This window comes from Chrysochloris asiatica, unplaced genomic scaffold, assembly GCF_000296735.1.
Source record: "Chrysochloris asiatica unplaced genomic scaffold, ChrAsi1.0 scaffold00093, whole genome shotgun sequence".
NCBI lineage: Eukaryota > Metazoa > Chordata > Mammalia > Afrosoricida > Chrysochloridae > Chrysochloris > Chrysochloris asiatica.
Window position 1 is genome coordinate 11,866,443 of NW_006408611.1, and position 10,884 is coordinate 11,877,326.

Genomic DNA, 10,884 nt, shown 5'->3' on the forward strand with positions numbered 1-10,884 from the left:
TGCCTCAGTCACTTTATCTTGTTTCTGGACATGTGCAGATATGGTCGTCTGCTTCTGTTTTTTGGGCATCTTCAGGGGTTATCTGTGGCCTTAATACTTAGATGGGTGTGTATTTTGGTATTTTTTTATGCTTTCTGAATGCCCCTGAGGACACTCTTGCCTGAGGCTTTCTCATTGGAGACCCAGGTTGTTGGATCGGTCTGGAGAGCTTATGTTTGGAAGAGAAAGAAGGAGCCTCCTTATATTTCTTTTTCTGTTTATTTTTTATGCTGGACCAAAAATATTTTCTTGTTGTGTCTCATACAAGTTGCCAGCAGCTATAGGAGCACAAAACCAGGCCCAGTTTGGTTTGTAGTCTCAGAGAACATCAGGGGAAAGCTTGGAGGAGACCGATCTTGAAATCAGTCTGGCATGGTGAATCCCATGTGAGAATTCCTGGAGAACGAGTAGGCATCAAGGTCACCTTGTCTGTTTGGCTGTAGGTGAAGACTTCATAGAGGACAAAGGCTTCTCTTCACGGCCTGGACAAGAGGGTACTGACCCTTACCGTAGGATGTGGCAGTGACATCATCCATGTTGATAGACCAGATCTTGGCTCCTCTCAGCTTTGAATTCTTTAGGATTTGAACCTTAGTCTCCACTTTCCACATTGTCATAGCCTACCCACTGGTTTCCCTTTACTGTGTAGGGAACCTGTTGATAGGGGCAGTCTTGTGATGTTGGCTCCCTACAGGAACTGGCAGATCTCATAATAGGCCAGGAAGCCTGGAGACTTGGTAATGGGGCCAGGAGCTCCAGGCCCAGAAGCAGAGGCCCCTACAGTGGTTTCTGCAGTGACCAGTGTGAAGGTATGTGCCTATGTGGTGATGCCCATGACTGCCTTCTCTGCTGGCGTTCCTTTGTTTATCTAGTACGCCACAGCGTATTTCACACTGTAATAGGAGCTTGTCCCATTGTCCCATTTCCCTTTTCTCAGAGGGCTGTTGTGGTGGAGATGATGGGTTTTCCCCAAATTCCATGGAAATCAAAGGACAGGCGATTGATGAAATGTATTTCTTTTGCCAGTTTCTCAATGTGATAGATGTTATCAATCATCTGCCCCCCTGCTGCCACACCTGCAGTCATAAGAAGCTTCTCTTTTCTGGATTTTATGAACTCCTTCTGAAAGGCTTCTGCTAATTCGTGATTTAGTTTGGTGAAACGTGTGCAATCTTTAAGATGGGGGTAGATCCCAGCTTACATATGGTCCATCAACGCTATAGTTCCTTAGAAATTGGATACAGAGTTAACACATTCCAAGCATGATGTAAAAGAATCAACCAGGGGTGGGACCATTGGGAACCAGATACAACACCCCAAATGGACAAGAGAATTTTCAGTTTGGGATTCCTGAAATAGAAGAAAAAGTAGTTATTATCATTTATTTTATGATTTATTACTACTAGGGAAAGCTCTGCCTAGAGGGTTGAGTTCTGATGTGAATAATGTAGACCTCCTTGTATTTCTTTATTCCTTCTTGGTCCTAACCCATTATTCACTGTCACAGGTCTCAATAGCAGGAGCTCTCTGGGGTCTTGGTGTATGACAAAGCCTTGGAAGCATGTCATTGTGGCTCATAAGACTCTCGAGTGTTGCCCTTGGATCCAGCCATGTCCCTTTATTTGTCTTCTGTGAAAAGTGTGAGCCAAGCATGAAGCCTGCCTGAGCCAAGCATTTAGGAATGTGGCATGGGGCTTCCTGTCTCTCCTGTCATTGGCCCTGTGACCCTCTTGATCCGGGAAGGTAGAGCGACTGGACTGTTTCCTTTTCTTGTGGTTCTGTACATTCTGGTTGCTGCCTGCCCTGCCCTTCTGGGACTTAGCCGGGCCTCTGGGTCTCAGCTGTCTGCAATGGGCAAGTATGTTTCCCCCATGTCCCATGGCTGGGCACAGTCAGTGTCACAGGACAGAGCCCCTCCTTCCAGACCATGCACAATGGGCCTGTGTGTCTCTGGACTTCCCCTCCCCACAAAGTTCCCCTGTCCTTGTTATTCTTCCCCATGCCCATTCATGATTTATGGGGAGGAGTCTGGCTATCTCTGCTCTTATTTACCTCCTATGGAATTTCCAGAATTGAAAACAACCTGTTTTCGGTGGGGGTAGGGGGTGGGAAGTAGAGTTGAAAGAGAGATTGGGACTAGCAGTGGTAAAGCATTCTGGAGTTGTGTTCTGTAATCCCAGGAGAGAGGAGGAAAGCACAGAAGACACTGGGGCAGTCTTGACCATGACTGTGTCCATCTTCTCTCTGCTCAGTCCATCTCTGGAGCAGAGGACCAAGGACTGAGGTGAAACCTATACCTTGGGACTAAAGGAGTCCTGGGAGCAGTGAGGGTGAAACCCCCTTGATGTGGGATTGTATACACAATTTCAATCCCAAGGGGGAAAGTCCTCAGTCAACTTCAAGAACATTCAGAATGTCAGGAGTGGCATGGGGTGGGGTGGGGACAGACAGCTGCTTACTGCTCTGTATCAGAGAGTGGGGAGGAGTGTGCATTCAGTCCAGGAAGGCAGTAGACACCCCAGCCTCATCCCAGCCTCTGATGGAAGAGCAAATCATAGCAGGGCAGGGCTGCACTTGCTCTCTGTGGTGAGGAAGAGAGCTAACCACTTCCTCATAGGGAGGGGATTCACTGCCTTCGACTCAACCGGACTCACGACAACCCTATGTGTTACAGTGTAGAACTGCCCCATAGGGTTTTCTAGACTGTAATCTTTACGAAAGCAGATCTCCAGGTCTTTCTCCCGTGGAGCTGCTGCTTCTTGTTGCTAAGTACTATTGAGTTGGTGCTGACTCATAGTGACCCTGTGTAAGGTTTCTGTGGAGCAACTGGTGTGTTTGAATCAACCACGTTGCTGTTAGCAGTTCAGTGCTTATGAAACCACCAACTTTTCCGTTAACAGCTGCAAAACTGAGCGGGGAAGAGGCTCAGGCAGGGTCATGCAGTGAATTGACACAGCTGGGACTGAGACTCAGAGCTTCTGATGTGAGAGCCCAGGGTCACAGCATTCTGTGCTTTGGGGGACTTGGTGCTTTGGGCCCACCCACGCACCTAAGAACAAGGATTTTTCCAGCCAGAAATGTTTGTATCTGTATTGTTTCCAAATGAACTAGGCCTGGAAGGTAGTGGTTGCAGCCAGGTTTACAGAAATCTCTTTAAAGTATTAAAAAGCAAAGATGTCACTTGGAGGACTAAAGTGTGCCTAACCCAAGCCCTGGTATTTTCAACCACCTCATATGCATCGACAAGCTAGACCATGAATAAGAAAGACCAAATGTGAATTGAAGGCTTTGAATTATGGTGTTGACAAAGAATATTAGCTATGCCTTGGACTACCAGAAGAATAAACAAGTCTGTCTTGGAAGAAGTAGAGTCTTAATACTCCTTAGAAAGGAGGAAGGCAAGACTCCATCTCACATACTTTGGGTATTTTGACAGGAGGGACCAGGCCCTGGAGAAGGATATCCTACTTTGTAAAGCAGAGGGTTGTCATAAAAAAGTAAGACTCTTAAGGAGATAGACTGACACAGTAGTTGTAACAGTGGGCTCAAACCTAGCAATGGTTGTGAGGGTGGTACAGGAGTGGGCAGAGCTTCATTCTGCAGCACATAGGGGTCTGTATGAGTCCTAACAGATTCCATGGCACCTAACGACACTCAGCATGAGAAAGCAGACATTTGTAAACCTCAGAAAACCTGGATGGCTGTTAGATGGTTCTTTTCTCCTTCCTAACACCTTAGACCAAGCTTGCTACCAGGAGTCATATTGCTTTAAGCCCAAACCCTGGCTGGAAGGGACTTAGAAGGGCTGTGGATGGTACCCACACTTCATGGCCTGCACTAGGTGTGGCTGGAAGGTCTAAGACATGAAATGAAGGGGCGATGAACAGCGGCGGGGAGTGGGGTGGTGGAGTGCAGTGAATATTGGAAAGCACAAAATGAACTGAGGGTTGTCCTGGGAGGAAACAGACTGAGTAAGTTTGGTACTGACGACTCATATCATGCTTGGTAAGATGGAGGGTCAGAGAAAAAGATGGATTGTTCAGGTGGCAGCATTGATGGACTCAAGTGTGGCAACAGTAGTGAGGTTGGCCCAGGATTGGACATTGTTTCGTTCTGCTGTGCATAGGGTCGGTATGAGTCAGTGACAACTCGATGGCACATAACAACAACAACTCATAGAAAGGACTTCTGGTGTGGCACTGTAGGATCAGCATTGGACTGTGAACCACAGGTCAGCAGTTCAAACCCACCAGTTGCTCCTCGGAAACCCTATACAGGGTCGCTATGAGTTGGAACCAACTCCAGAACACTTAACAACTCATAGAAATGGGCGGCTGAGGAAAGGGCCGGCATTGAGAAGCCTGAGGAACCTGAGGGGCTTGGAGCTAGGAGGTGTCTGTACTGAAAGTTGGTCACTAAGTCCACTGGTTGGACCAGTGCTGCCTGTGGCCTCTTCTTTTGACAGCTTGGCTGCAGGTGGCTGGGAACCACTGACCTCCACACAGCCCTGAACAGTGGAGTCTGGAATGGGGTTAGGGGAATCTGAAACCTAGGAGTAGAGTTGCCTGTCACCCTGTCTCCTTCCAGCTGGCCCTGGTGTGAAGCTCACTAATGGTGAGGATGGAGGGGGTATAGTACCTTTGCTATTTCCAGCTTAAATTCCCACCAGTGGCAGGCTGTCTCCCCCTCGCCTTTCACTTTTTTCCTATAGAAAATTCAAAGGATTTGTCCACTGAGTCTAAGGAATGGGTCCTTAAAAAGAGGAAAGCTTAAGAATTTGTAAGGAGTCCTGGTGTGGTGCTGTGGGCTAATGCATCAGACTGCAAAGTCATTTGAACTGCAAGGTCATTTTGGTTCAAGCTCACCAGCTGCTCCTTGGAAACTCTCAGGGTTGCTATGGGTCGGAATTGACTTGACGACACTTAACAACAAAAATCTGTAGAAGAATCAGAAGTTGGTTCTCTATGGTCATCTAGTATAGGCCCACACCCATAGCCTGTTCTAGGAGGCTCAGTGTGAATGGCCGGCTTGGTTGGTTGGTTATGTGCCGTGGAGTCGGTTCCAACTCATAGCGACCCTGTACAGGGTTTCCAAGGCTGTAAATCTTTACAGGAGCAGAAAGCCTCATCTTTCTCCCACAGAACAGCTGGTAGTTTCAAACTGAATGGCTGGGAGGAGATGATTAATGTTTTTCTCTCCGTATTCAAAACCCTTATCGTGAAACCTTCAGTCAAGGTATTCACCTTGTCCTCCATTTCCCCCAACACCAAGCCTGGTGTGTTAGTTTAGTATCTAACAAGAGCCGGCAGTAACTTGGGGCCGGGACCTAGTGCTAAGTGGTGGAGGAAGCAGAAGTTTGTGGCTCAATGGCTCACAGTGCCTCAAGAGGAACTGGGAGCCAGGTTGCCTGCTTGGTGCTCTGGGTCACAGTGCAGGGACTCGGGCTAGGCTGCTTTCCAGCCACTGTAGTGGGCAGAGGGATGGATTGGGTGACTGATGGTGTTCTGCTAAGAAGAGCCAGCACTTGTCAGTTTTATTTATTTTGTTGTTGAGCATATACACAGCAAAAGACACACCAATTCAACAGTTTCTACCTGGACAGCGCAGTGATCTGGATGAACTTTCTTCGAATTATACAAGCATTTTCACCCTCCTTTTCTGAGTTGCCCCTCCCTTATTGACACAGACTCACTGCCCCTTAAGGACTCTATCTAATCTTTTAAATTGCTGTTGTGAATTTCATCACACATAGATAGTTCTTAAAAGAGCATAATTCTCAAGGCTAACCTTTTATACTAACTAAGCTAAACTTAAGATGACTTCAGGAGATATTTTTAGTTTAAGGTTTAAAGATCATCTCAGGGCAAGAGTTTCAGGAGCTCATCTACCCTCCATGGCTCTAGAAAGTCTAGAGTCAGTGAGAATCTGAAATTCTCAAAGCAGACACTTTTAATAAGGGCCTGTGGGATCAGTAAAAGACAGAGATGGCTCCAGAATCTCTGGATGGTAATTTGGTGGATTCTACACTGGATGAGAGGAAACATCCAGGGATGCCAGCTCGACTGTCTTCTATGTCTTCTGTGAGGAGCCAGAGGAATCCTGGTGACGTTAGGTGTTGGGCTGCTAACCAAAACATCACTGTTCAAACCTACCAGCTGCTCCAAGAAAGAACAGTGTCTGGTCCCATAAAAACTCACAGTCATAGACACAGTGACACTGTGAGTCAGAGTCGATTTGAAGTCAATGGTTTTTATGTTTTGCTTTTTTTTTAAAGGTCTAACATATTTATTAGCCACCTTCTTTAAATGGGAAAGCATCAAAACAAAGGAAGAAACCAGAAATTTTGCAAGACGTGTTCAGTGGATCCAATCTTGGCAAAATTGAACTTGATCTGGTAGAGTGCTAGGACCTGGGTATATTACGTCATCACATGTGCGACTCCTTAGAGACCCAGCTTGGTTCTTCTCCAGTGTCTTCTCTTGGAGTTGTATCTGATTTTATTACCAGTTTTCATTCGAATCCATTGGGGAATGGGACAGTTCTGCCTTTGAGTCTTGCCTAGGTATCTCTTGATCCTGAAAGTCTTATGAGAAGACATAGTGAAGATGGAACATAGCAGCGCTCACATGATGGCAAAGAAAGGAAGAGAAAGGGCAGCCAATAGGTTTGTTTTTTATTCTGAGGAGCCTGGAAGCAGTGAAGAAGGATTTATTAGTGTGCTTCTTTACCTAGTCAGGAATCCTAAAACACGAACATGAATTTGTTGTAGTTTGTCTAGATCTCGTCTTCTGAGGCTTAAAACCACATTTTTAATTACCTAAGTAATACACAAAAACATTTTCTTTGGAAACAGTTCAGGCAAAACAAAAAGCTGAAATCTGCCTTTCCCTCCTCTGGCCTCTTACACAGGCTCTCACTCCCTCCACCACTGGTTCTCATTAACTTTATTACCATGCTGCCCAGGGGGAGCCCAGTGGAGGCAGAGGAAGTGACTAGGTGAGGGACCTGCAGAGTGAGGTGGGGTGGAGCTATTATAACCCAGAATGTGGAGCAGGTCTGGGCCCAAGGAGACAACCTGACCCATCTTTGCCATATAACCGAGGGCCTGGATGGGAGCCCACTGGGGCTGAAGGAAGAAAGGGGTGAGAGATTGTGTGTTGGGGGCAAGGGAAGTATTTATTCATGGAACAAAAAAGAGCAGAGGGAACAGAAAAGTTTGTCATTTATATTGCCTTTTCCCATGTTTTGGGAGTTGGCATGAGCTGAGTTCCCACTTTGATCTGCAATTCTATACTGAGTGGTACTGGGGCCCATGGGTCGTTGAGTGACCCATGAAGCATTTTCTGAGACAGATGTATGGCTTAGTCAGCCCATGCATGCTTAAGTTTCTATGAAACTGGTTGTCCTTTGAAGGTTGCCCTTCACAGCCATTTGGACCTGACCTCTCTATAGCAAAATAATTTGTTTGGGGATATCCTTCGAGAGCGTTTGGCCTTCTCCAGATGTTAGTAAGCAGGGGGTAAAAACTGGTGGAGTCAAGTTTAGAGAGGAACAGGAAGAACAGTGGAATTCTTTGATCCTGGGGTGCACTGCGAGCTGAAGGCTCGGATAATATCTCCCACACATCCTTTTTGTTTGTTTTTTTGAGAGGGAAATCTTTATTGTTTTATGTATAAAATGAGTCTATCAGGTGGAGGTCAAAGTGTTTGGGGCAGTTGTCTATAAAGGGACAGCAGGGTGGACCTTCCCAAACCCAGTAACTCTTTGACCTTTTCTTGTGCAGGCCTTGATCCCAGTGCCAGATGATCTACATATCCAGGGTGAACAGTGAGAGAGGTCAGAGGTGGAAGGCTTAGTCTAAGAGTAGAGGAGAGTCAGCAGAGATCATAGGAAGGCCAGAATCCAGGGCCAGGCCTGGTCAAAGTTGAGTTTATTGTCTGGAGGAGTTTCTCCTAGCCCTTCAATATAGGTGGAAGGCTTAGTCTAAGAGTAGAGGAGGGTCAGCAGAGATCATAGGAAGGCTAGAATCCAGGGCCAGGCCTGGTCAAAGTTGAGTTTATTGTCTGGAGGAGTTTCTCCTAGCCCTTCAATATAGGTGGAAGGCTTAGTCTAAGAGTAGAGCAGGGTCAGCAGAGATCATAGGAAGGCTAGAATCCAGGGCCAGGCCTGGTCAAAGTTGAGTTTATTGTTTGTAGGAGTTTCTTCTAGCCCTTCAATATGTACTAGGTCACTGACATGGTTGAAGTTGTTAAGAACATAGAGTGTCACATCTTGGGTTTCGTGGTGGTGTTTATTTGAGCCTTTGGTGGACCCTAATGTCATGGCCCCACATGCCTCCTCAGACTCTGCCATGCAAATGGGGGCCATGGAGAGTCTAACAACTACACCCCTCCAGCCTGCACGCCTCTTCTACACATCTTGCTAGACCTCATTCTTCTCTCGCACAGCCAGGGCATGAGACCAGATGCCCAGGAAGGGAGTATCTCTACATTCAGCAAAGGTTAGAGTCTCAAGTTCTGTATTCTGCTAGTAGAGACGTTTGAGTCTTGATGTTAATCCTGAATATAATAACTCCTTTGAGTCCCTAAAATTTAGTTTGTCTTTCTGCCACCTAATCTTGAGAGAGTGATCTAGGGAAAGCTAGTTGTGCATTTGAAGTCAGGGGAGATGGCAGAGTTTCCCTCATGACCAACTCTAACACCAAGTCACCATCATACTGCCTTAGGACCTGCCTCTGTTTCAACAGTCCCATGGGGTAAAGGAGTCATGGAGCCAGGAGGCTGTGCCCACCTAGAGCCCACACCCCTCCCCCAGGGTCTGCCTTCCCAAGGGCAGTTAGTAGTGCCAGTGCTGTTACCCTGGGTGGAGCATGTGTAGACGAGGCCCCTCCATGTGAACATGTGAACAACAGTGCCAAGGGTAAGAGGAGAAGGGGGCAGGCTGGGAGCCAGAGGCCCTGTCACATTTAGGTCCCTGGAGTCCAATCATAAACTTGAACCTGGCCTGCCAGGTTGATATGATGATATATTTGTCAAGATAGGAGACAGAACATTTTCTTGTTTAACAGTTGGTTACTTCAGGTGATAACTTAACTATTTAGAAGTGTATTTGGCAGTGGAAGGAGACACTGGGTCACTCCCTCTCCTTTATCCCCAACAGTCTGAGCACTTCAAGACGACATCACAGAAAGTGGCTCGAAAGTTCTGGTGGAAGAATGTGAAGATGATTGTCCTCATCTGTGTGATTGTCTTCATCCTCATCCTCTTCATTGTGCTCTTGGCCACTGGTGTCATCCCTACTTAGGGAGCCCCCTCCCACCCTGCCTCCTCTTCTGGGGCAGCCCTCCTTAGTGGGTGCCAAGAGGGGTCCTCTCTCCAGCCCTCCTCCACAGGGAATGCTGCGCGACCTGGTCCTCTAGCTCCTTTCCTCAGGACCCTCTGTTCCAGGGGCCACCTTGGTCTCCTGAAAGTAGAGATTGGGCCTGTGGCTGTGTTTCCTGGGTCCTTAGAATGGGCTGGAGTGACCCACAGGGCCTGGTATGTTGCTGGTAAACTGATGGTGGCTGGTGGTAAAGAAAAGCCTCTCAGTAGCCATGTATGTGTGTGTGTATTTGTGAGTTTGAAGTACTCTCTCCATTTTGCCTTTGACTCTTCTATTTCTTTTCTTCCTGAGGCTACTCCCTGCTTGAGACTCTCTCACTGGAGACCCAGGTTGTTTGGATGGGTGGAGAGCTTATGTTTGTAGGAGAAAGAAGGAGCCTCCTTGTATTTCTTTATTCCTTCTTGGTCCTAACCCATTATTCGCTGTCACAGGTCTCATAGCAGGAGCTCTCTGGGGTCTTGGTGTATGACAAAGTCCTGGAAGCATGTCATTGTGGCTCATAAGACTCTCGAGTGTTGTCCTTGGATCCAGCCATGTCCCTTTATTTGTCTTCTGTGGACAGTATGAGCCAAGCATGAAGCCTGCCTGAGCCGAGCATTTAGGAATGTGGCAGGGGGCTTCCTGTCTCTCCTGTCATTGGCCCTGTGACCCTCTTGGTTGGGGAAGGTAGAGAAACGGGACTGTGTTTCCTTTCCTTGTAGTTCTATAAGTTCTGGTTGCTGCCTGCCCTGCCCTTCTGGGACTTAGCTGGGCCTCTGGGTCTCAGCTGTCCTGATTGGGTAAGTGTCTCTCCTCATAATCCATGGCAGGGTACAGTCAGTATCACAGACGGGGCCTGTAGCACTTCTTCCAGGATGTGCACAATGGACCTCTGTGTCATTGGACCTTCTTTCCTCACCACGTTCCACTGTCCTTGTCACTCTTCCCAGGGCCCTGTTGGCTTTGATTTGTGGGGAGGAGTCTAGCTGTCTGTGTCCTATCCCATACTCCCTTGGGTTTTCCAGAATTGAAAACAACCTGTTTTAAGGAAAGAGTAGGAAAGGACCAGAGATGGAAGACAAGATTGGGACTAGCAGTGGTAAAGCAGTTTCTGGAGTTGTGTTCTGTAATCCCAGGAGAGAGGAAAGCACAGAACAGACTGGGGGCAGTCCTGGCCGTGACTGTGTCCATCTTTACTCTCTGCTCAGTCCAGCTCTGGAGCAGAGGACCAAGGACTAAAGTTAAACCTATGCCTTGGGACTAAAGGAGTCCTGGGTGCAGAGAGGGTGAAACCCTTTGGTATGGGGTTATGTTCACAATGTCATCCCTAAGCAAGGAAAGCAAGAGGAGCCCTCATCTAGTGGAACCTCTGAGACTGGCCCTTGGTCACCCTTCAGGTCTGGAATGGCTTTAGAAGAGAACATTTTAAGGTTTTCTTATTTTATTATTGTCTATGAATGACGCCAAGGAGCTCTGGTAGCATAA

The 10,884-nt window shown here is 47.3% G+C and overlaps 1 protein-coding gene and 1 pseudogene across 1 annotated transcript in view; one reads left to right on the forward strand and one right to left on the reverse strand.

The window, feature by feature from the left end:
- VAMP8 (vesicle-associated membrane protein 8) overlaps window positions 1–9,342 on the forward strand; it is a 36,906-nt gene extending 27,564 nt beyond the window's left edge. Inside the window, exon 3 of the mRNA XM_006866610.1 lies at window positions 9,199–9,342. Within this exon, the coding sequence (XP_006866672.1) occupies window positions 9,199–9,342 (144 nt within the window). The remainder of the gene's footprint in view (window positions 1–9,198) is intronic.
- On the reverse strand, window positions 492–1,607 carry LOC102815470 (annotated as a pseudogene).
- Window positions 9,343–10,884: the final 1,542 nt, after the last annotated feature.